The sequence below is a fragment of the Microcaecilia unicolor genome, chromosome 2 (genome assembly GCF_901765095.1).
Source record: "Microcaecilia unicolor chromosome 2, aMicUni1.1, whole genome shotgun sequence".
Classification (NCBI taxonomy): Eukaryota; Metazoa; Chordata; class Amphibia; order Gymnophiona; family Siphonopidae; genus Microcaecilia; species Microcaecilia unicolor.
The window spans coordinates 447,137,148-447,160,637 of record NC_044032.1 but is presented as its reverse complement, the minus strand read 5'-3'; the positions used below and the strand labels follow the sequence as shown (position 1 = coordinate 447,160,637).

At 42.9% G+C, this 23,490-nt stretch overlaps 1 protein-coding gene across 2 annotated transcripts in view; it reads left to right on the top strand.

Annotated features, from left to right (window-relative positions):
- Positions 1-23,490, top strand: part of LOC115461225 (drebrin-like protein A) — a 212,628-nt gene that overhangs the window by 123,717 nt on the left and 65,421 nt on the right. For both annotated transcript variants that reach the window (XR_003940673.1, XM_030190909.1), the window contains exons 3-4: positions 13,642-13,754; positions 17,157-17,231. Coding sequence is in view for 1 of the 2 variants with exons in the window: in XM_030190909.1 (XP_030046769.1) it covers positions 13,642-13,754; positions 17,157-17,231 (188 nt within the window). In the remaining variant the exon portion in view is untranslated. The remainder of the gene's footprint in view (positions 1-13,641; positions 13,755-17,156; positions 17,232-23,490) is intronic.

Below are 23,490 nucleotides of genomic sequence, written 5' to 3'. Positions count from 1 at the left end.
CTAACAACCCATTATTGCAGTTAATTGGCTTTGATTGGCAGTTGCAAACAACTTTTGTAGCGTATATCTGAAAAGGGGACATGGCCAAGGGCATGTCGGAGGCATTCCCAAAAGATGCATGTGGGATTATATAGAATTAGGTTGATCCATGTCTGAGTTAGGTGCCAGCATGTATACCTACTTTTAGCAGGCTGAAGTCCCGTGCCCAAGATTTAGGTGCGGATCTGCACCTAAGCGTGATTCTGTAAAGCGCACGCACCTTTTATAGAATCATGCATAGCACTGATTTTTGGGGGGGCACATAATTTTGAGCACTATATACTGAATTTCCTCCTAAGTGTATTAGGTTAAGCCCAATAGAAAGATATCGCCTGTAGCCTGTTTATTGCTCTTTATTTTTTTTCTAGAAATTAATAGTAGGGGCATTAGACATGCGGAAGGATTTTTAATTATGTATTGTTCATCTTTGAATTTTAGAAATGTGGAAATTTGCTATATCGATCTTAACGATGTGTTAGATTTAGATATTTTCTCTGTAGTATTCTGTATAGCATTTTGCCCACAGTTCAATTTTGTTAGATTGTATTACTACTTTGCCAATTGATTTGTCATGCTTGTATATTTGGGGGGATTTTAATCTACCAATTGATCTCAGTGATGGGCGAGATGAAAGTATTTATTGACGTACAAGAGGGAGAGATGCTGGCCCCACGGTAGGTGGGTGAGGGGCACGTGTATCAGGAGAGAGAGAGGGAAAAATGCTGGCCCCCTGTTGGGGGGTAGCGATAGAGAGGGAAAAATGCTGATGCCAGGGAACTGGGTGCAGAGGGAAAGGAAGAGATGGAAGAAACTGGATATGGGGAGCAACAGAGACACAGATGGAATGCTGGGTATGGAAGGAGCATAGGGACAGGGACACAGGGGCAGTGCTGGACACAGGAGGAGAATAAGGAGAGGATGTATAAGGGACGTAGAGGAAAGATGGATGGTGGACATAGAAGAAATGTCAAAAGGACACGGAAAGAGGGTTAAGAAAATATAGAAAAGCAGAAAAGTGAAACTTGGACCAAAGCAATGTTGAGGCAACAAAGGTAGAAAAATGATTTTTTTAAAAATTTGTTAATTGTAACATGTCAACTTTGGGAAATGTGCATATCTTATATCTTTCATTTCCGTTTCTATTACTGTAGTAGATTTTCTATATAGGTCTGGAATGTGTTTGCTTTTGGCAGGGTTTGTTTGTTGGAGCTCTGAAAGGGTCCCCCCCCCCCCCTCCATCCTATATCTTGGAAGAAATGGAGTTTATGGGGCCCATCTTAATTTTTCCTTCTGGGAGCTCACTGTATCCTAGATGTACCACTGCGCTAAGCAGCATCCCTTTCCATTGACAGCAGGAAATGGCATTAATAAGATATTATTTCCTGCTGCTGTGCAACCAGTCTCACAATAAGAGCTGCAAAATTTCACAAGACTGGTCCCGTGGCAGCAGGAGACAAGACATCTCCTGTTGCTTGAGGGGACGGTGTCTTGTTGGTGCTGTGGCCCAGGTTTGTTGGAGTGGGCAGGCCTGGGGGTGTGACTGGGTGTTACTGGAGGGCATGGCTGAACAGAGTGTGGCAGAGCTGGGGCTGTGGCTTAAATCTCCCTCTCAAAGATCGGGCCCCCTTGGTAGCTCTGGTCTTCTCAAGCAGAATCCCTTTCAAGGGCCGGTACAATAAACCATGTGTTATAATTGTGCACTGAACTTCAATACACAACGTTCTAATGCGTGTGCTGCCCTAAACTTTAATTCCCAATGCAGTAAACTAGTGGCATGCGAATTACTGTAGCATTAACAAATGTGCACTGTTAGAAAACTCAGTGCACACTAATGTGATAACATGCCGCCATTTACTGCATTGAATAGAAATGTTCTTTCTTCTTTCCTGTCGGAGCATGAGCCAGTTCTTGTTCAGTGAGTGGGGATTGGCTCACCACTGATTTGTTGCGTTTTGTTTTGTTTTTTTCCTTCCAATTTCCTGGTCCAAATTCCACTGGCCGTGTTGCCTGGCACAGGGTGGTCCTTGACCACAGATAGTTCCAGTGCTGCAACACCTTGACTTCTTCTGGTGACCAATAATACTTGCCTAGGTGTCCAGTGGTGTCCTGCTCATTCTTCCACCATATTTCAAAATGACAGCATTAGAGAAATTACCTAATATGGTAGACAGGCCTCACTCGGTGCATCCCAGATTTTTATTTGGTCACAGCTGTTTTGAGCTGTATCCTGCCTGACAGCAAGGACACACACAGAGGGACATCCAAATGAAACTAATCCTCAACACTAACCAGTGGTAACCTGAACAGATTTCACTCAGTGATTGGGATAACTAGGTGAACTGAATCTGGGACCAGATGGCCCCAGGAAGGAATCTGAGCCAAGCAGGGCTCTGAAAGGGTTATTTCCAGCACAGAGCACATAGAGACAGCATGATTGGGAAGTTTCTCACTCCAGGTTCAAGACTTGTTCATCATTAGTATGCTGAAGGAACTGCCTAAGGGAACTAAGGAACTAATACCCAACATTTCACAGTGGCCACCAACTGAATTGTGTGTTGTGTGCAAACCCTGCAGAGTGTTCCCTCTCCCCCCACCCCCCTGTTTTTGGGTAATATGGCCTAGGACTGGAACTGCTGTCTTGTACAATCCCTTCTTGGCAGTTTATTTTCTTGTAAATATCATTACATGCTACCTTGTACATCAAAGTCCCTGGAGAGCTCAGTCCAGGAAAACTCTAGAAACCTGAAGGTGTATGGGCCTGTGTTCTGCAAGGCTGGTGGGGCAGGGCCTTCAGTTACACGTTTGAGTTGGTTTGCAAAATACCATCTCCTCCTATAGTGTGTCAGAGAAGTAAGAAGACTGCAAGTCATTAGTTAACGGAAGTAGATTCTTTTGTGGCCTCAGCACTTTTTAACATGGTCCCAATTACCCAGATGTACATTCATCTCTGGCGTTATGAGTTATTGCAGCATGGTCTTGAGCAGAGGTGGTGCCAACAGAAGGCTCCTACCATATGCAGGGAAGGACCAGATGCTTTCAGTCTTCTAAATGTAGATCAAACTTGAGTTTGAAGTGAGACGTTTGTTCCCAATTAGTCACTATCTTTGATCACTAGTAATTATCCAGCATTTATTATTGGGATTTATTTACTGTTTTATTGAAGGAATTCACTCAAGGTGGTGTAGAGTAAGAATAAATCAAACATGACAATTACAGCAGTAAAAATATTCACACTTGTACATCCACATTTCACAGCTCTATGTAAGTTCTTCCTATTGAATCCCTGAGATCTCCAGCGATCACCCATCCTCCAGCCTTACTTGGGAACTTGTCCCAACTATATACATTTGTCATTTTTGACCATATGCATTCCCTTTCATTCCTGCTCCTCGTGTGTTCCTGAAACCAGTCCTGGAGTACTCTGTATGTAGTCTGATTTTCAGGATATCCACAATGAATGTGCATGAGAGAGGTATTCATAGCCTATAGGGGTGGGAATATGTAGCTGCATAGCTGTGGCATTTGATTCAGATTTCAGTCCCTCCCCAACCCTCTCCCATTACCCACTTCCTGAGCTTTCATAAGTTATGCAAATCTTCCCATGCAAATTTGTTGACTGCTGGCCGGCTTTTTGGGATATCATTCATGTGATCAACCTTATACAGCACGGGCATCACTAAATAAAAATACATCATTATTCTGCAGCTCCATAGTAGCCTACCCTGTTAAATAATATATTGTTCTGCGTTTATGTTCTCTGCTTCATGTCACCTATACTCATTTTCCATTTTCATGGCAGGTATCACAACATGCTACATAGATAGATAGATATAATCTGTGTGTACCATGGGTGTAGCCAGCAGCCCAGTTTTGGGGAGGCCACCCTCTCTCTCGCTCTGCTCTTTCCACCTACCCCTCGCCTCCATTAAAAAGTTTACCTTTGCTGTCAGGGATGCCCAAGGCCCCCAGCTGAAGAGCTATGGGGCCTGAACCTCCCCTGGTGCGAAGAAATGGACGGCATGGTTTCCAGCTGCCCATGCCAGCATTCCTTATGTATGCTTAATTCATGCGTAGGCCCCCAATCCCCCCCCCCCCCCCGCCATGAATACACCACAGGTGTGTGTGTATTCCCCAGTTGATGATCACCTCAGTGTCACATAGGATTCATTTGCAACTGAACAAGCTGTGGAGGAGGGGCAAATCTATCTTATGCTGTTTTACACTCCTGGTTAATGGAGGGAGGTGGGAGAGGGAGGGCATGAATATTGGGTTTTTGTGTGTTTCAGTTTAGACTTAATTTTAGTTTGTTTTATGGTATATCATTTTTATTGATGACAAAAGCAACCAAAACACATGTCAATAACCATATTCATGAATAACACAATTTCTCATGTGTGTACAGACATGTACATAAGAAAAGGTAAATGGTCATCTAACTTTTAAAATTTTTCCCCTTCCCTATCAACTCCTCCCCCTGCCCCCACCAACCTACCTCCCCCCCTTCCTTGTATTCCCCCCTTCCCCTTCCCCCCACCCTCTTTACTATCTCACCACTGGGACACCTTTAGAAATTCAGCAATCTGCTCCTGGCAGCTGGGGTTAGTGTATTCAGAAGTGGACTCCAGGTATTCTGGAAACAGTCCAGACCTGGAATTGAAACTCATCACTCCCATCCTCTTAACCCTCAAAAGCGTAAGCATACGGGACCTCCACTGGGAGTATGTGGGGTAATGATGGGATAACCACTCGGACAATATCACTTGTTTAGCAACTATAACAGATTTATGTACAAAGGCTGTAAGGCCAACCGGTATAGGGTGAATAAACACCGGATGACCCAACATACTCATGTTTTATACTCATATTTTTTTTTTACAGTACTCTGTACTGCTGTGGACATTTTTAGAAGATGGGGAAGGGGGATAGAAATGTTTTAAATGAATAAAATAAATTATTTGTAGAGAAACATGAGCTGTCTTACCTTCTTCCCAACCCACTTGGACGTTCAGTGCCACAGGGGTTCCTATGGGCAAGATTTCAGCTTTTTCCATAGCTTTGTCCAGTACTGCCATGAACCTAGCCAAGAATGCCAGCATCTAGCACATGCCTAGTGCTGACTCTACTGAGGCAACTGACTGCTTCCACTACAGCACCTCAGCCTCATCTGGCTTGGGAAGAGGAATAGAAGCAAAGTGTTGCAACCCTCAACCGGAGATAAAACAAAAGGTAATGCAGAAATAAGAGTTCTATCAATGATAAAACTTTTTTTTTTATGTCCTATGTTTTTTTTTTTTTTTTTGGGTGGGTTCCAGCGTGCACTGATGATGATAGACGCTTGAACATGAAGCTCCTGTTAAAGCAGTTACAATTCAGAGACCCTCTGGTTATTCAAAGCACCTACCACAGTAATTGAAGAGAGGAAAGGGAGAAGAAGATCTATGGCTTTGAAGGCTCAGATGTTGGATGCCACCTCCACAGTCTCGGCCAATAAGTGCTAGAAATCTGAACTTACCTCATCTGTTAGTCTGTCACAGGATGGGCAGGGTGTAGTGCTCCAGCGTATTGTGGAGGAGTTGCTTGGTATTAAGGATATACTGAGAGATAACTCTGCAGCTCTAGCTGACCTGCAGGCCGAGGTGTCGAGCTTACAGGCATAGCAAGGTAGAGTGCGCAGGAAGAGGTGGCAGTTTTAACACAGGTGCACTGCTAACCCAAAGAATGTGGCACAGTTGTAATGGAAGCAAAAGCAGATGGAGGTGCTGCAGAGGGAGCTGGAGAGCCAATCCTATTGTCCTACTCTATATAACTGGGTTATTCTGTGACACTTTGCACCATACTTTGTGTTATCTCTGTGATACTTTATACCATACCTTGTAAGCCGCACTGAACCTGCTATCGAGCGGGAAAGAGCGGGGTATAAATGCTATAAATAAAAATCCATTGAAGTGCAGCATAATAATTTGAGGATCCTGAGTATTTGGGAGGGGGAGGGGGAGGGGGCAAAGGGCCTCGACCCTGTTAGTCTCCTTGAGTCTCTCTTGCTTTAGCTGTCGGAGTTGAAGTCAGTCCGGCGATTTGAGTTGGAGTTTGCCCGGCAGACCTCTGCTACCCGAGCTTCAGCCTCCAAGTATCTGTGTCCATTTGTGGTGAGGGTGCTGCGGTATCCACCAGTATTAGAAGTGCTGCAGTGCACAAAACTGATGGAACCACTGCAGTTCAAGGGGCAGAAGGTTATGATTTTTCCCGACTAGGACATTGCAGAGGAGGAAGAGGTTTTTAACAAAACGGGATCATGTGAAGAACTTGGGGGTGCTATTTGGATTGTTGTATCCTGCCCGTTTGCAGATCATGTTGTTTAATACCACCAGCATTTGATGATTCAGAGGATTTGAATCGCTACTTGGACTCCTGGTTGACACCCATAGAGGGTTGTGACTGCTTAACTTTTTTAAGGGAGCTCATTTACTGTTGGATTTTCTTTAATGCCAATAGTATTTTTTTTCTGTAAATGTGTGTGTTTAAGGTGCTTTAGGGTGTTTGTGCAGTGTCAAGGGTTGTGAAGTGTGACTGAGTGGTGGTTAAAATGTATTTATTAGGATTTATTAACCGGCTTTATGAAGAAAATTCACTCAAGGCAGTGTATAGCAAGAATAAGCTGAACACAGGCAATAGACATTTACTGCAGTAAAAATATTCTAATAATAGTAACTATGGTATAATATATTACTTTACTCTCAAAATCTACCTAGTGGGAAGAAGATATTCCACTCATACCATGTGAATCTTTTTACTGTTCAATCAACCCAAGACCTCAACGCTACCAAGCCTGGCTATTCCTGAAGATAAGCAAGACTCTTCCTGAAACAGCAGTTAAGATTGCGAAACAAGACGTGCTTGTAGAAGAATGAAACACAAGTAATGTTAACAGGAAGTCTCAGCGGATATTACATGAAATAATTGGACAGCAAGGAGAAAGACGCGCCAACCGGTTGGATGGTCTGTACAAGAGCTGAAATTCAGCTTATGCCTAAGATAAGTACAAGACGAAGGGGGTGTGGTGAAGGCTGTTCAATATGAAAACAAAAAACTGGAAGTAATAGAATTAGGAAATGATAATGTTTGATTATGAATATGTAGAGTAGAAGATAGTTTTCTCATAGCATGGGTGGTGGATGTGGTAGGTAGACTTAACAGACAATGTTTTTTTCTCTCTGAGGTTTGATTTTTTTTTACATTGGCTGTTGAGTTCTCCTGTCACTATAAAATAAGAATAAAAAGAACAAGACTGGTGATAGGACTATAGCTCCAATTAAAAGCGGTGGCACTCTCTAATAAGTGTAAAAGAGAGAGAGCAAATATTCCTTGTGGAATAGCCAGGCTTGGTAGCGTTGAGGTCTTGGGTTGATTAAACAGTAAAAAGATTCACATGCTGTGAGTGGAATATCTTCTTCCCACTAGGTAGATTTTGAGAGTAAAATAATTATAACCAGTGGTCCCCAAAAGATTAGAATTATGTTACTTGCAATGTCAACACAATAAAACATCTTAATAGTACAGTATGTATGGTTTGAATGGGTGACTGGGAGGCTGGGTATGCAGCGATTGCTAGGCAGCGTTTTGCATTCTAGAATTTTTTTATTTTCTTAAGGGGTGGGTGTGTTCTGGGGCATTATTGTGGGTAATTGAGCTGGGGATCAGAATGAATGCTTCTTGTTCTGGGAGGTCATTTTGATCAGTTAGCTGGTGCACTGTAGATTTGCGCTATGTTCGCACATGGGTGACAGGCATGTAGGGGGAGGCTACAAGGTTGGGGGTGGTTTGGGGATGGACAGAGTGGAACTTGCATGCAGGGTGGTTTGCTGGAAGGGGTTGAGGGGTGGAGGGGGGTGTCCAGTGTGGAATTGTTGCAGGTGAATATGATGTGGCTGGTGGGAGTTATTTTGTGGTATGAAGTTGGTTAGTTTGAATGTGAAGGGGCTTAATAATCCACTCAAGGCAAAAAAAGTTATTTGTGTACCTGAAGCACTTGGATGCTGACTGTGCTTTCCTGCAAGAAACGCATTTGTCATATGGAGATTCCGAGGGGGTTTGGAGATACTTTTTATGGGACTGTAGTGTTGTTTCCTGCAGCTAATAAACATAATGGGGTGTTGGCTCTGGTGCGGAAGCAACTGTACTATGATGTTATTTTGCATGCTTCTGACAGGGAGGAGCATTGAGTATCTGTAAAATGTAAGATCCAGGGGGCAACCTTTGCTCTGGTAAATGTTGGATTCCCCAGAGGTTTTTTTTTAAGGCATTGGCCATGCAGGTTGTGGGGCTTGGGGCTGATCATATAATAATGGGAGGGGATTTTAACCAGATACAGGATATTGATTTGGATAGGCGGTCTGCAAGTTCTAGGCGGCTGACAAAGTCCAGCGGAGGTATTGCCTCCATTGTGTTGCAACTGGTTTTTGGTGGATCCCTGGCATATTTGCTGGGCAGACTTCTACAGTCTACGCCCTGATCCGTGACTGAATAGAAATGGATGGGCTGGAGTGTAAATTTTAAGGGGTTTCGATGTTAGCTTCAGAACTTAGTACTAGAACAGTGCTGGGCAGACCTCTATGGTCTGTGCCCTGAGAATGGCAAGGACAAATCAAACTCGAGTATAAAGTATCACATACCATGTAAAATGAGTTTATCTTGTTGGGCAGACTGGATGGACCGTTCAGGTCTTTATCTGCTGTCATTTACTATGTTACTATGTTATGTGCTGCATCCTGCAGCAAAGGCTTTCACTTTTTACTCAGCAGTTCACCTCTCCTATTCTCGCATAGACTATTTTTTGGTCTCAAAGGCTCTTTTTGCCTCTGCTGTTACTATTTGGGTTTCTGCCAGGTACTTGTGACCTGGATTGGCCACTGCTGGAAACAGGATACTGGGCTAGATGGACAATTGGTCTGACCCAGTATGGCTGTTCTTACATTCTTTTTATAAGGGTTTGGAGAGGAAACTTACAAATTTCCTATGAAGGGACAAGCCTCCCTGGATAGCTTTGCAGAAGCTTCAGCTGCTCAAGGAGCGTGGAGGTGTGAATTTCTTGGATTTTAAACTATATCATTAGGCCTTTTTGTCAGCCACAGCAGCAGTATGTTTTTCACTTGCTGGTAGTGAGGAAGTTCCAGGATGGGTGCTGATAGTGACATTATGCGGCACTGTTCCCTTTGTGCAGTTTGTTCACAGCACAGATAAAACGGATTTGCCTCGGTCTTTAGTTTTGCAGGTGGTGTTTATTGCGCAGAGGCTGGGTTTGCTTTGGCCACATTAGTAGGACAGTGTCATAAATTGGTCTGACTGGCAAACTAGGGGAATTTGGTTTGTGGGTCAGTTGTTTCAGGGAGGGAGCTTTAGGACATTTGAGGACTTGTGGTTGCAGTTGAGGCCTTATTTTAAGGGCTACAGGTGTTTGGAGTGGGTGAAGGTAGAGGATACGCGTTTCTCTAGTTTTTGTGTTGGACATAGCGGGCAGTCAAAGAAGGCTTCAGCAGTTTATTGGAAGATTAAGAGTGTTGTCGCATGTGCTGCATTAACGTTAGGGTGGGAAATGCGATTTGGGGATTTGTGTTGATAGTAGGGTGTGGGAAGTTTTGGGGAGAAGAGTTGGTAGGCCAACTTCGTCTGCTTCTGTGACTCAGTCTCTATTTTTGTAGCACATAGGGTGTTGTGGTCCCCTTATATGGTTTCAAAGTTGGCAGAAGATGGGTCAAATTTGGGTTGGTCATATAGGTTGGGAGCAGGTACCTTCATCATATGTTGTATGGATGCAGTAATTTAAGGGGCTTCTGGAGTCTGGTTTGGGCACGGGTTCATGATGTCCTCTATATCCAGGAAGAGCTTACTTATAAGGTTGTCATATTGAGGTCAGCAGCTTTGCCTAATTTGATGCCAGAGTGTGGCTGTTTGATGTGCTTATGGGTCTAGTCATACACCATATCTTGTCAGAGTGGAAGGACAGTTCAGTTCTGAATTATCTATGAGTGCATGGTGAACAGGAGGAAGTTGGTGCTGTCAAAAGATTCTGTCTTCTGGAATTCTGGAAAGTGTGGGAGCCATTGGATGTTTATTGCTCACAGAATGCTGTGTAAACTCCTGTGCTGGGCTTGCATTAAGTGGAGTTCTGTTCTGTGGGTTCTGCTCTGCAAGGTGGGAGGGGATGTTTATTCTTTGTGGTTGTACCTTTGATGATAAATGTAATGGGGGGAGGGGGTCAAACAGGGAGAAATTTGACATGGCTATTGTTTTATGTTTGCTTGCCCTGCATGAGTGTCAAAAAAGCGGTAAATAAATCTTAATAAATAAATAATATTGTGTGTTTTTTTCAGTTTGGGTTTATGTCAATAAAGATATTTGAATACAAAAAAATGCTTTATGTCCTAGTTCGGAGTTCATTTATCTAGTACAGATCCTTCCTAAATCAGTGGTTCCCAAACCTGGTCCTGGAGGCGCCCCAGCCAGTCAGATTTTCAGGATATCCACAATGAATATTCATGAGAGAGATTTGCATGCACTGCCTCCACCACATGCAGATCTCTCTCATGAATATTCATTGTAGATATCCTGAAAATCTAACTGGCAGGGGTGCCTCTAGGACCAGGTTTGGGAACAACTACACTAAATCATAGGACAGTTCTTAGAAACTTTTAAAGCCATGAAGGGGTTGAAAGAAACCTCATCGTTTAGACTGAATGAGAGGGCTTGGAAGGCATATTGAACTTGGTCTTCTTTGCTTTGCTTGCCGTTATGTGGTTCCTGGTGTAGGGGCTTGAAAACCCACACATAATTCAGAACACCACATCCAAGAACTGACACTGGCTCCTATTTTACTTCCACCTCAAATCATTCTCCTCGGTGTCAGATGGGTCCTCAGGCAGTCCAAATGTCACAGTTCTGTGGTAGATGTTAGTATGCGCTGTGATGCTGATGAAGACCGGGATACGTGAACTGCATATGAGTGCGTTTCACATTTAAGAAAAACAAAAGTCAAAATTTCTTATTCCCACAACCATTTCACTCTGAGGAGTTCTTCCAGGACATCACTCTGTGGCCTCTGATCCTTCCACACCGAACTTCTGGTGAATATACGTGTGGCAAGAGACGAACAGTGAAGCAAGATAACCAAAAAATAAATAAAACAACCCAAAATGTTTGTAGATTTTAATCTACAGTTGTCAGTCAGTATTCATGGCATAGGTAAAGGCTCAAGTAAAAGGACTAGATCTTTGTGGCTGAGCTGAGCATGGGCAGCACAAATAAAAGTTCAAATAAAAAGACTCGACATGGCAGTCTTTCAGCGATATGCCAGCGACTTAGCTAGAATGTGTCACAACCAATACTTGATAGTAAATGAACGTATACAGCCATTCTGAGTTGTTATGGAAACATACTGCTAAGGCAGTTCTTCAAACACAAAATTGTACAACGACACAACTGTGGATTAAAATCTACAAACATGTTAAGATTGTTTTTTGTTTTTGTTATTTTTGCCTCTGTTTGTCTCTTGCTATTGCCACGTAGGGTTTGTACCTTCCGTAAGTTCTGTATATACTTGTGGGGCAGTTCCATAAAGGTTAAGCGCCAAAATGAAGTGTGCTAAGTGCAAATTCTTTAACGGCATCTGGGTGCCCAGATTGTTTTTTTAATACTAGCATAAGTCGGCATTTGCACGTCAACATTTAGGCGCACCCGCATACACCATAACAAGAGCTCCTAAATGTAGCATGTCAGTTTGTATCGTTCACTATTCTGTGAGTTATGTGTGTAAATGTTGGACCTACCCGTGCCTCACCCATGCATTCATGCACTAAGAAAGTTGCATTCTAAAATGGTAGAATACCACCTAGCACCCAGTTAGCACATGTGCACATAACTGTAAGTCACGCATGTAAGTGCTAGTGTTAACTTATGCGCACAATTAGCATCTAACTTTAGGCACTAGGGGGGCGATGCTCAAAAGATAACACCAGCATTAAAGGCGGTTAGCGTCAGATAAGCACGCATGTTATTGTGCGTCAAATGCTCTAATGATTTCAGCAGGGCACTGAAACCATTAGCTCATACCTCATTTTAATACGGTCATTAGGTACTCTGCAGCAATGCCCCTCAAAAAATGTTTTTCAGGTGCATTTAGCTGGGGCAGCAGTAGAAAGGTTGGTTGAGAGAAGAGGTATCTAGCAGCACCCTTTCTCTCCCTCCAGCCCAACCACCCTGCCCCAAATGGGCTTCAGTAAGCTAAAACAAAAACAAACACCTGGTGGTCCCAGCCCTCCCTGCCAGAGCATCATCCTCCCTCCCCCTGCCCCAATGGTTCGGTGTTCCCTTATACGGTAGTTAGGCCCTGCTCAGTGCATCCCAGGATGCACTGCATGGGGCACAACCATTTTAAGATGGTGGCCCAGAGAAGCAAGAGCGAGTGGGCAATGCTGCTGCTTCCACAAAAGGTATGGAGGTCTAGGGGAGGGGTGGGTGGGCTAGGTTTCTACTAGACCACCAGGTCAATGTTACTGGAGGGTCCGGGCCAAGCTTGGCCTGGTCTGCCTAGCCAGGGGGGGGGGGGCACTGGATCACCAAGCTATTTGTGATTGGAGGGGGAGGGAGGGACCACCAGGGCATTTTTTAAGGTTTGGGGGAGGGAGCAATACTGGGGGAGCCGGGGGCTGTTAGACCACCAGTCTTATTTTTTTTTTTTTATTGGGGGAATGGGTTGGGGGTCAGTTCCATGCTGCAGGCTCTGTTCCCTCAAAACTGAGAGGGAGTTCTCCACCTACAGCCCTGACAATGAAGGATGCTGTTTCACTATCACATTTGCAATAGTGAGGGACAAGCAAGCTCTGCAGGGCTCCAGGGAATCTGCCTGTCCCTAGTAATTGAAGACACAATATTGAAGCACCACCCTCTACCACCCCCTACTAGTAGTAATGCAGTTGGAGGACTCCTGCTCAGCTTAGAGGGAACAGTGGCTGCGGCATGCTTTTTTTTTCTTCTTCTTCTTCTTTTCTTTTTAATCTCAACTTTTCTGTCAGTGCCTGAGCCAATCACCCCTCAGGCACTGATTAGAAAGTTAGCGCAGAATTCTGAGCAGCAAATTACTGCCACAATTTTGCGCAGCATTAATTTGCATACTCATCTGAGAATGCCATGGCAATTTTTCTGCGCTTGGTTGGCGGTAGAGTTTCACTGTTCTGCAAACCTTTGAGCTTCCGCCCCCAGGTTATAGAATGAGAGGGTTTTAGTCCACATGCCCTCAGTCATGACGCCTTTTATTCTGACACAGCTCTGGTCCACGATGCACCATCTTCCTATGTGATTTCGTACAGATCTGTGATGTTTACTGGTCCGTAAGTGCTGCACCCCAATTCAGTTAGAATTATTCATAAAAATTTAATTAAAAAAATAGTTCTCCAGAATCTCTTTCAAACAGGCAAGTAGTTGTGTTTAAAGGAATCTTGCTAACCATTCTGTCTGATGCGCTATCCTGAGGTGTACCACTGGATGACTGTCACAGGAGATGGCCAATTTACTAATGATAATATTGTCTTTCCCTCTTCCTCTCGTCTGCAGCTGGTGGCCTGGCAGAGCTGACTGACAAGTTTATGGAGAACAGAGTCTTGTATGCATTATTACGGGTGAAAGATCCCAGCAAAGAACAGCCCAGAATTATCCTCATCAACTGGGTAAGTGCAGAGATGTTTCCACGGGGGAAAATGTGGCAATGTGGAAGTGGAACGAGGAGCAAAGTTCTCTTCCCCGTCTTGGACATAAGTGGCATCAAATAAAACAGCTCAGCAAGCCTAAATTGTGTTCCTTGCTCGCTGCCAGACACTTCTGATATAGCTTTTGCCTTCCAGCTGTATCCAAGGAATTTTTTTTTTTTTTGAAGGGAGGGGGCATAACAAAAAGGAAAAAAGAGCAGACATGATACATGATGTGCAGCTAAAGACATTACATCATATTCATGATAGACTGAGTTGTCTGGAGCACTGAATGTAGAGGCAAAGCAGAACCAAAATGCAACTAGATAGAAAACAGAAGATGCATACCATAGCGTTTAAATAAAAATATATTCAGCGTGCTATCTCCCTAATTTTATAAATGTTGCCAAAAATTGTGCACACAAATTTGGGCGCATGTCCAATTTGTGTGCACAATTTAATTGAATAAAACAAGCCAATTAGTGCCAATAATTGTCTTTTCAATGAACAATTATTGGCATTAATTAGATTTGATTGGCATTCACGTGAGTAAATTTAGGCGCAAGATCTGCATCTAAATTTTATGCATGACTCAAAAGGGGGTGTTGAAATGGGAGGGTCATGGGCATTTCAGGGCAGATCGGTGGGGGGTGTTCTTCAATTACGCACGTAATTATATAATTTTGAGGCTACGCATATAAATTTAAGTGCGGGCATTGGCACCACAAATTTACACGCAACTCATGCGCTTAAGTACTATTCTATAAACCATGCCTAACTAAGTTTGGCTTATAGAATATTGATTTTGGAGGCACCATATATAGAATCTTGCCCTATATGTATAGTCAGAAGCACTGAATATACTTATTGCCTGCAGACTGCTGCCCCACTATATATTTAGTTTAGGCCTACTACAACAGCAGGCCTAAACTAAACATCTAAATTGTCTGCATAGCAGCTGAATATCACTAGTATTGGATTATTTTTTAGAATATCACTAGTATTTGATTATTTTTCTGCCACCATATGAATAGTAAAAATTTAGAGGCCAACCAATTTCAGACTGGTTTTGGCCTCTTTGGCACCAAAACCACCCTGAAATCCTCATTTGGCCTTGGTTTGGCTTCAGCCAAAAATGCTGAAACTTTCTTCTCTCTCCAAGCCACCCATAGGCTACTGTATCCAATTCCTTTCAGAAGCGGAGCCAGGTTGACGGCGTGGGGGGAGCGAGAGCAGCACAAGAGTGGACTTCCGCTGGCAGCAGAGCACATTTTCAATGCAACACATTGAAAAAAAAATAGGCGCCGTCAGAACTCCGTTTGGGGTGCAGCCGCTCCCCTGGCGCACCCCCCCTGGCTACGCCACTGATCCCTTTGGGCCATCTGTAGGCCGACATCCAATCACCCCAGGCCCACCAGTAGGCTGACACTGATACCCCTCCCCCTCAAGCCTACTGGAGGTTAGTGCCTAGTTAGGACAGAAGTGATCTTCATTTGCTCCTGCCCATCCTGTCCTCAGCCAAAAATGGCTGCCACAACTTTCAAGGTAGGAAGTAGGGGCCCTTCCCAGAGTGGGGAGCTGGCAGCCAAAACTGAAAAAAAAATAAGTTTTGGTTGGCTTTTTGAGCAATTAGACATTTGTTTCAGCCCACTACTATCTGTATAGCAGGCAAAAATACTCATAGTTATACATTTATTGGCCTCAATTTTAAAATGGCACCATATCACATGGGCTGTTAACATACATAGTAACATAGTAGATGACGGCAGAAAAAGACCTGCACAGTCCATCCAGTCTGCCCAACAAGATAAACTCATATGTGCCACTTTTTGTGTATACCTTACCTTGATTTGTACCTGTCTTTTTCAGGGCACAGACCGTATAAGTCTGCCCCGCCTCCCACCACTTTTAAAACTTCGTATTTAGGTTGTGAAAGCACGTAGATACATTTATTGTGCCTGTGTTATAAAGGGCAACATATGTGTCTATATGCCTTTATAAAATAGCCATGGTTCATTGAGTTTGTGTGGCTCTCAGGATCTATTGTTTTGCTGCTCTTTGTCATTACCCCCAGAATCTGCTGCGCTAGGCGAGTACTTAATCTTGCCTAGTGATTGAATTGGCCCTGCAGTACATTCAGCAGCCACAGTAACTTAATTGACCTGGCTGCCCACACCATGCTGACTTTGCTGTTTTCCTGCATTTATATGTAGAGAGAGCTGGTCCATTTTGAGTGTGCCACTGCCTCTTCTATACCTATTTTTTTTTAATTCGGAAGAGAAACAGGAACGTAAGTATTTAGAATAATGACATATGCGCGTGTTTGTGCCAGTGTTCTGTCTACATGCTATTCTGCAAATACCCACTTAACTTACATAGCGCATATTTGCAAGAGACTTGTACACAGGGGTGGAACGTGAATAGCAACCAAACTAAGTGCATATCCTCAAATTCTATATATGGAATAGGCTCCTACCAGGCACCCTTTTGTGTTTTGTAATTGATCCTAAACGAGGGAATGGTTGGAAATTGTTATTGTTTTGTTTTTATCCAGAATGAATGAAGAGAGGCAAAAGGTATAACACATATAATATTCATTGTGGGTATCCTGAAAACCTGACTGGCAAGGGGGGTACTCCAGGACTGACTTGGGAAACGCTGATCTAGATATTTAGCACTGGTGTGTGGATAACTTAGGACAGCAAAAGGATTGTCCTTAGTTGTCTGGATAATTATCCAGATAATAGCGCTGAATAGCCTCATTGTTTGGATAGCGTTGACAATGTCCACTATACATAGATAATCGGCACCAATATCCAGATATTGGCTGGCACTGAATATTCAGGTATATGTTAAAATGTTTCAGCTGGCATTTTATTTTATTTAAATCATTTATTTATAATTATTCATTTTACAAGGGTCACTTGCAAACAGTAATACAGAGATGATTGCACATTAATACAATATAAGAAGAAAACAGTCCCAACTAGATATATGGATTATATACAATCTTTCGCTTTCTTAGACCACATCAGCTGGCATTTTAATGCCAAGTGCAATGTTTAAATATTGACACAGTTGTGTTCTCTTTTAGTGAGTGAGGTGCAGCAGAGTTGTGTTAACACAAGTTGAAATAAGCTGCTTCCACAACTGTCAGCTAGAATATACTTTACTCTTGACTGCCACCTAGCGGGTAATTTTATAAGGGATGTGAGTGAGTAGAACAGTATGTTCTTATAAACTTGCTTGGGGGACATATATGCGCATAGAGCTGCTTTTATCGATGGACAAAAGGGAACCTGCCCCAGGCCTCTGCAAAACAAGAGTCCAGCTGCCCATAGGTGACTTCAGCTGTTCTTATGGTTTCTTCTCTTTCTGCATTAGATTGGGGAGAAAGTTGATGCATTTCTCAAAGAAACTTGCGCTGGGCACCTTCCTGCGATCAAGACCTTCTTTAAGGTAAGAGAATCTTTGCTTCTGATCCACAAAGAAAAAAAATTATACGAAAGTGGAAGACTGAAATAGTTTTGGAAAACGTTTTATGTCACAGCTGGAGTGTGTTGAACTAGTTAGTACTGAACTCTTTGGAGCTGTTAGGGCTTCCGTAGTAGTGAACATGTCCTTATTTTGCTTTCTATTTCTATGTGCTGTAGGCTGCTTGCAACAACATTTATCTTGTTTTATAAAAGCAGTTCTATTTCACCTTTTTGCAAAAAGACTGGCTTCCTGGTTTGTCTTCAAGGGGACATTGCCTGTGTTTATTTCAAGACAGGAACACCGCAGAAGTGGAGGACTGTGATATGCTACATATAGAAGTACACAGAAAAAGAGTAGTGTAGCCAGCAAAGCTCTTCCGTACGGATAACAGGAGGATGACTAAATGAGAAGATAAAACTTTATTCTTCAAAAGACCCAACACAGCATCCTGTTTCGGCGAAATGCCTGCCTCAGGGGTCTGTCTGAAAAGTCACAAAAGAATGTGACCTATGGAGATCAAATGACACACTGTTTTTAAAAAGACACGGTTCAAGTAAAAGCCAAAAAGTCCGGTCGAGACTCCCAAACACAGCAAAGCAAATGCACATCCCTAATATTAGGTATTTTCCAATTACGCATTTCAGGGAGCAAATATTTGGATTAGAGAGATGAGTACAGAAATCAAATTATATTTTCATTACTAATATAGTCAACTATCTGTTACCCAGTGAAACATTCCTCATCAGCTTAGTGGTCTGTTGTGTTCTGACCCTGTGGAGCCTCCCTCTAGCCCTTGCGGCCCCTTGTCTGAACTGCCAACTCTGACTTCTTGGAGGAAAGGCTTAGGCAACATGGGAACTCTGAGGCATACATGTACATGCTAGTACAAACATGCACATCCCATCAGTGATCAGCAGACACCCCACTGTGTAGCATATTATATATGTAACCCAGGTCTCGCCTACCAACTCGCTCTCCGTCCAACCTGGGCCACCACAATATCCCAAACTCTTCTTTCTCAGACACACACGGTCAATCTTTCTTACTCGAGCTTGGGCACAGGCCGGGGCTGGATAAAAATCTAGAAGGACGTAGGATGTTAAGCTGGGCTTTAGTACTGATCACCCTTGAACAGCCTGGGAGTAGACTCGTTATTCTCTCTCTCAAGGAATATTTGTCACGCCAAGGAATTGGCTGTTATGCAGACTTTACTGAACTCTGCAACAGGTACTAAATCCAAACCCCATAATTCCTTATGTACAGTAAAATTTTGGTTTAAGAGATTTTCTATCCATCCAAGACTATTGGGTGCAGCCTCATCCACTAATTAAATGGTTTCTTATAGCAATCCTGGATTATGTACATATCTACAACTCCTCCGGTTCATCACCCATCCCTTTGGGCTATATAATCCAAGGCTGTACTGGCAGCGTTGGTTGTCACCAGTGGACCCTCCTCCAGGATCAGACCACCTGGTTTTCCTCTCCTCAAGAGATCCACTCCACTCAGCTGAATCCTCTGGCCTTGAACAGACTCATCTCTGTTCCTTCTCGTGAGCTGGGCTTCCCTTGCCACCCAGAGCACTCTTCTCTTCCAGTTGCTGCTGTTGGCTAACAGTAACTCCCCCTTGACTCAGCCTTGGGTTATCTGGCCTTTCCAGGATACTCCCTCTCCTCACGGGTCCTGGAGGGGGTGGAGGCAACCAAAGACCTCCTGCACAGTGAAACAATAACTTTTATTAACTCAGAACTCCACTCCTACTATCATTCAAAACTAATCAAACATTTCTCTCTGCAACTTTCCCCGTAAACACACCCTTGGGCTTGGCTTTACTCCCACAATGGGACACCTCTCTCCCTCTCCTCAGTGACTCTAGGGAAAGGCTAACATCACTTAGTAATCCCCATTGTAACGGGGGATTATATATATATGTCGATGATAGCAAAGAAGTCCAGTTGGTCTGCTTAGCCTTCCTCTCTGGTACTTCACCAGCTTGGTTAGAGGAACGCCCAAAATCCCATTGCACAAACCAACACCATCTTCCTCTTTCCCTTTCCTGCTCTCGCCCATCCTGTCGACCCCACTATCACCCACAACTGTCTCAAGTGTATCCTTCTCGTTTTATTTCTTCCATCTGTTATACCTCACCAGGTGTTCCACTTCTCCCTGTCCAGCTGTATAAATAACAGGTGTAAAGTGTATATCAGGTACTTTATACCTGTTTAATCTTAGGACTTGTTCTAAGAGAAAGCACCCAGGTAGTTTTTCTTTGAAAATCTCCCTAAAGTTGTGTATGATTTTTTTTAAACTTACTTTTTATTAGATTTTTGACCGTCTCTGCCAGTCCAAAACATTCCATGAATTTCACAGTGGCTGACCACATCTCTTTTATTTCATTTCCCCATTCTCGCTTTCTTTCCCACCCTATATCCAACCTCTTATCCCCACCTCCCCCACTGCACCCTTTTTACACACACATCAAACGGTTGTGCATGTTTTTGTTGCTATGTGGCTTAATCAGATTTGTCTACATTATGAAGTAATGTCTTGGCTGGATTTATGAACTTGTTCATGTTCATTCTTTCTCCCATACCAACAGTTTCTCTTAACACTCTTCTTTCTCCTTCTCCTCACTTTCTCTCTCCTACAAATGCTAGTCTATAAAATAAAACTGTGAAACTCCGTTGTTCCTGGAAAATTCTGGTTGTGTTAGTCCATTTGAATTTTGACATAGCCCAACTCCATGATATCAAATCCGAGTCCACTCCTGATTTTCTAGTTTTCATGGCTTGTCCTGCGGAAAACATTGGGAAGCGTTTCAAAACACCTGGGCTGAAAGAATGTTTATAGTAGGAGTAGGCTGGCAACGCAGTGTTTTGGGACATGCAGTATTAGAGAAGGTTAAAGGTTTTCACCATGTTTTGGTCTACATCAGCTTATTGCATATACCAGCATTAGAGCTGTTCAGTCGGGGATATGAGAAAGGGAAAATAGCAAATTCTTGACTTTCCACTGAAGTTCACTGAAATTCATTTTTTTTTTCAGTAATAATACAGTGGAAAGATGGCCAGATGTTTTGGAACATGGCATTAACAATTATGTCTGCTAATTCACAGACCAATGTCTGTCTTCTCTCTAGGGGTGACTATATCAGGGGCCCTCTGGTTTCCTAGTGCATTCACCTGCCTAGCTTGTCCCATGTGCTGCAGATCCCTGCCTTTAAAGAATCACTCACAACAGGCTATTTGCTGACTCAAGACATTCTGATCAGCTGCTTCCAGGCTGGGCTGAATTCCTGAGCAAATGAATGTCATGCCAGGATTTTGTCACGTTCCTCAGCATCTTTTTTATCACTGGACTATAACCAGAAAGGAAGATTTCTCTCCCACGTGTTTTACAGCTGTGCAAGCATCAAGGCTGCAGTCTGTTCTCTAATTATTAACAGCAGCGCTTCTAACTCTCCACTCTTTTTTTTTTTTTAACTCTTTCACATGTGTTTTTACAGCCTTTTTATACTTTTTTCCTTTTCCTAGACTAGGGCGCCAGAATTTGGTGCATAAAGTGTGTAAACCTCTGGGTCCACCTGCCTCCTTTTGAGGCATAATACTTGTAAGCTCTCTTCCTGATTGCTGTTCTGTTGCCTCATTAGATCAGCATTAAAGACCATCAGATGTGCTGGCCCATGAATTTTACAAACTCTTGCAGTGCTAGTGTAGGGGTGCTGGTGGAGCTCAGTCTGCTAGTGGCCAAAGGAAGAAGGAATCCCAGTGCTATTGCCATTGGAAGGGAGGGAGAGAGAGAGAAAGGGAAATGGGTGCTAGGGAGGTGTAAGGCATGAAGACAGAAAGGATACTGATTGGGAAGTAGAGAGAAGGAAAGGGCCACTGGGAAGTAGAAAAGAGAGGTTGCTGGGGTAGAAAAAAAAAGACACCAACAGGTAACCGAACAGCAAAGTCCCATGAGACAAGTAGCAATACACCAAGGGAGTGGGAATGTAGGAGGGCTAGACACACCACAGGATCAATAAAGTAAAAATATTTATTACTCTGGTGTATATCTAAAATAAAATGCAGAATAAACATAACACTACATAGAATTCAATATATATATATATATATAAATAATACACAATAAAATAATATCAGTGCTTGAAAATTAGCATTTCATAGTAAATGTAAAATCAGTGCTCAAGACTCGACATAGCACCGTGTTTTGGCATGTAACGTGCCTGCCTCAGGAATCTACAATGAAAGGAAAAACATGAGAATGATAAGACATGAAATACTAATATAAAAAAAAACAATGAAAATGTAAATATTCTCAGTATAAATGTACGTTTCCACTCCCTTGGTGTATTGTAGAAAAAAGATGGGCAGAGTGGAAGGGGGTGAAAAAGCAGAGTTGCTGGTTAGCTGAGGTGAAGTGGGCAGAAAGAAGCTTGTGGACACATATGGGGTGGAAAGAGAAAGGATGTTAGATGCTGCAGAATGGGGTAAAGTGATTGAGCAATGCTGACGTGCTGACAAGGAGGTGCAGGAGGAGATAGGAGGGTGCTGAATATGGAGAGGAGGAGGAGAAGAAGAGAGGAGAGATACACTGGGCACTCTGGACAAAGGAAGGTACACGCTGAAATGGCAAAGGGTGAAGGGGAAAAATGAGTACATGAGTATTGCCATACTGGGACAGACCAAAGGTCCATCAAGCCCAGCATCCTGTTTCTAACAGTGGCCAATCCAGGTCACAAATACCTGGCAAGATCAAAAAAAAGTACAAAACGTTTTATGCTGCTTATCCCAGTAATAAGAAGTTGATTTTCACCTAGTCCATTTTAATAATGGTCTATGGACTTTTCCTTTAGGAAGCCGTCCAAACCTCTTTTAAACCCCGTTAAGCTAACCACCATTACCACATTCTCTGGCAACGAATTCCAGAGTTTAATTACACGGTGAGTGAAGAAAAATGTTCTCCGATTTGTTTCAAATTTACTACTTTGTAGCTTCATTGAATGCCCCCTAGTCCTAGTATTTTTGGAAAGTGTAAACAGCCGCTTCAAGTCTACATTTTCCACTCCACTCATTATTTTATAGACCTCTATCATATCTCCCCTCAGCCATCTTTTCTCCAACTGAAGAGCCCTAGCCGCTTTAGCCTTTCTTCATAGGGAAGTCGTCCCATCCCCTGTATCATTTTTGTCACCCTTCTCTGTACGTTTTCTAATTCCACTATATATTTTTTGAGATGCAGTGACCAGAATTGAACACAGTATTTGAGGTGCAGTCGCACCATGGAGCGATACAAAGGCATTATAACGTCCTCATTTTTGTTTTCCATTCCTTTTCTAATAATACCTAACATTCTATTTGCTTTCTTAGCTGCCGCAGCACACTGAGCAGAAGGTTTCAATGTATCATCATCAACGACACCTAGATCCCTTTCTTGGTCGGTGACTCCTAACGTGGAACCTTGCATGACGTAGCTATAATTTGGGTTCCTCTTTCCCACATGCATCATTTTGCACTTGCTCACATTAAATGTCATCTGCCATTTAGATGTCCAGTCTCCCAGTCTTGTAAGATCCTCTTGCAATTTTCCACAATCCTCTTGCAATTTAATGACTGAATAACATTGTGTCATCAGCAAATTTAATTAGCTCACTAGTTACTTCCATCCCTAGATCATTTATAAATATGTTAAAAAGCAGCAGTGCCAGCACAGACCCCTGGGGAACCCCACTAACTACCCTTCTCCATTGAGAATACAAACCATTTAACCCTACTCTCTGTTTTCTATCTTTTAACCAGTTTTTAATCCACAATAGGACACTACCTTCTATCCCATGACTCTCCAATTTCCTCTGGAGTTTTTCATGAGGTACTTTGTCAAACGCCTTCTGAAAATCCAGATACACAATATCAACCGGCTCACCTTTATCCACGTGTTTGTTCACCCCTTCAAAGAAATGTAATAGATTGGTAAGGCACGATTTCCCTTCACTAAATCCATGTTGGATTTGTCTTATTAATCCATGCTTTTGAATATGCTCTGTAATTTTGTTGTTTATAATAGTCTGTACCATTTTGGCCGGCACCGATGTCAGGCTCACCGGTCTGTAATTTCCCAGATCTCCTCTGGAACCTTTTTAAAAAAATTGGCGTTACATTGGCCACTCACCAATCTTCCAGTACCACGCTTGATTTTAAAGATAAATTACATATTACTAACAATAGTTCTGCAAGTTCAT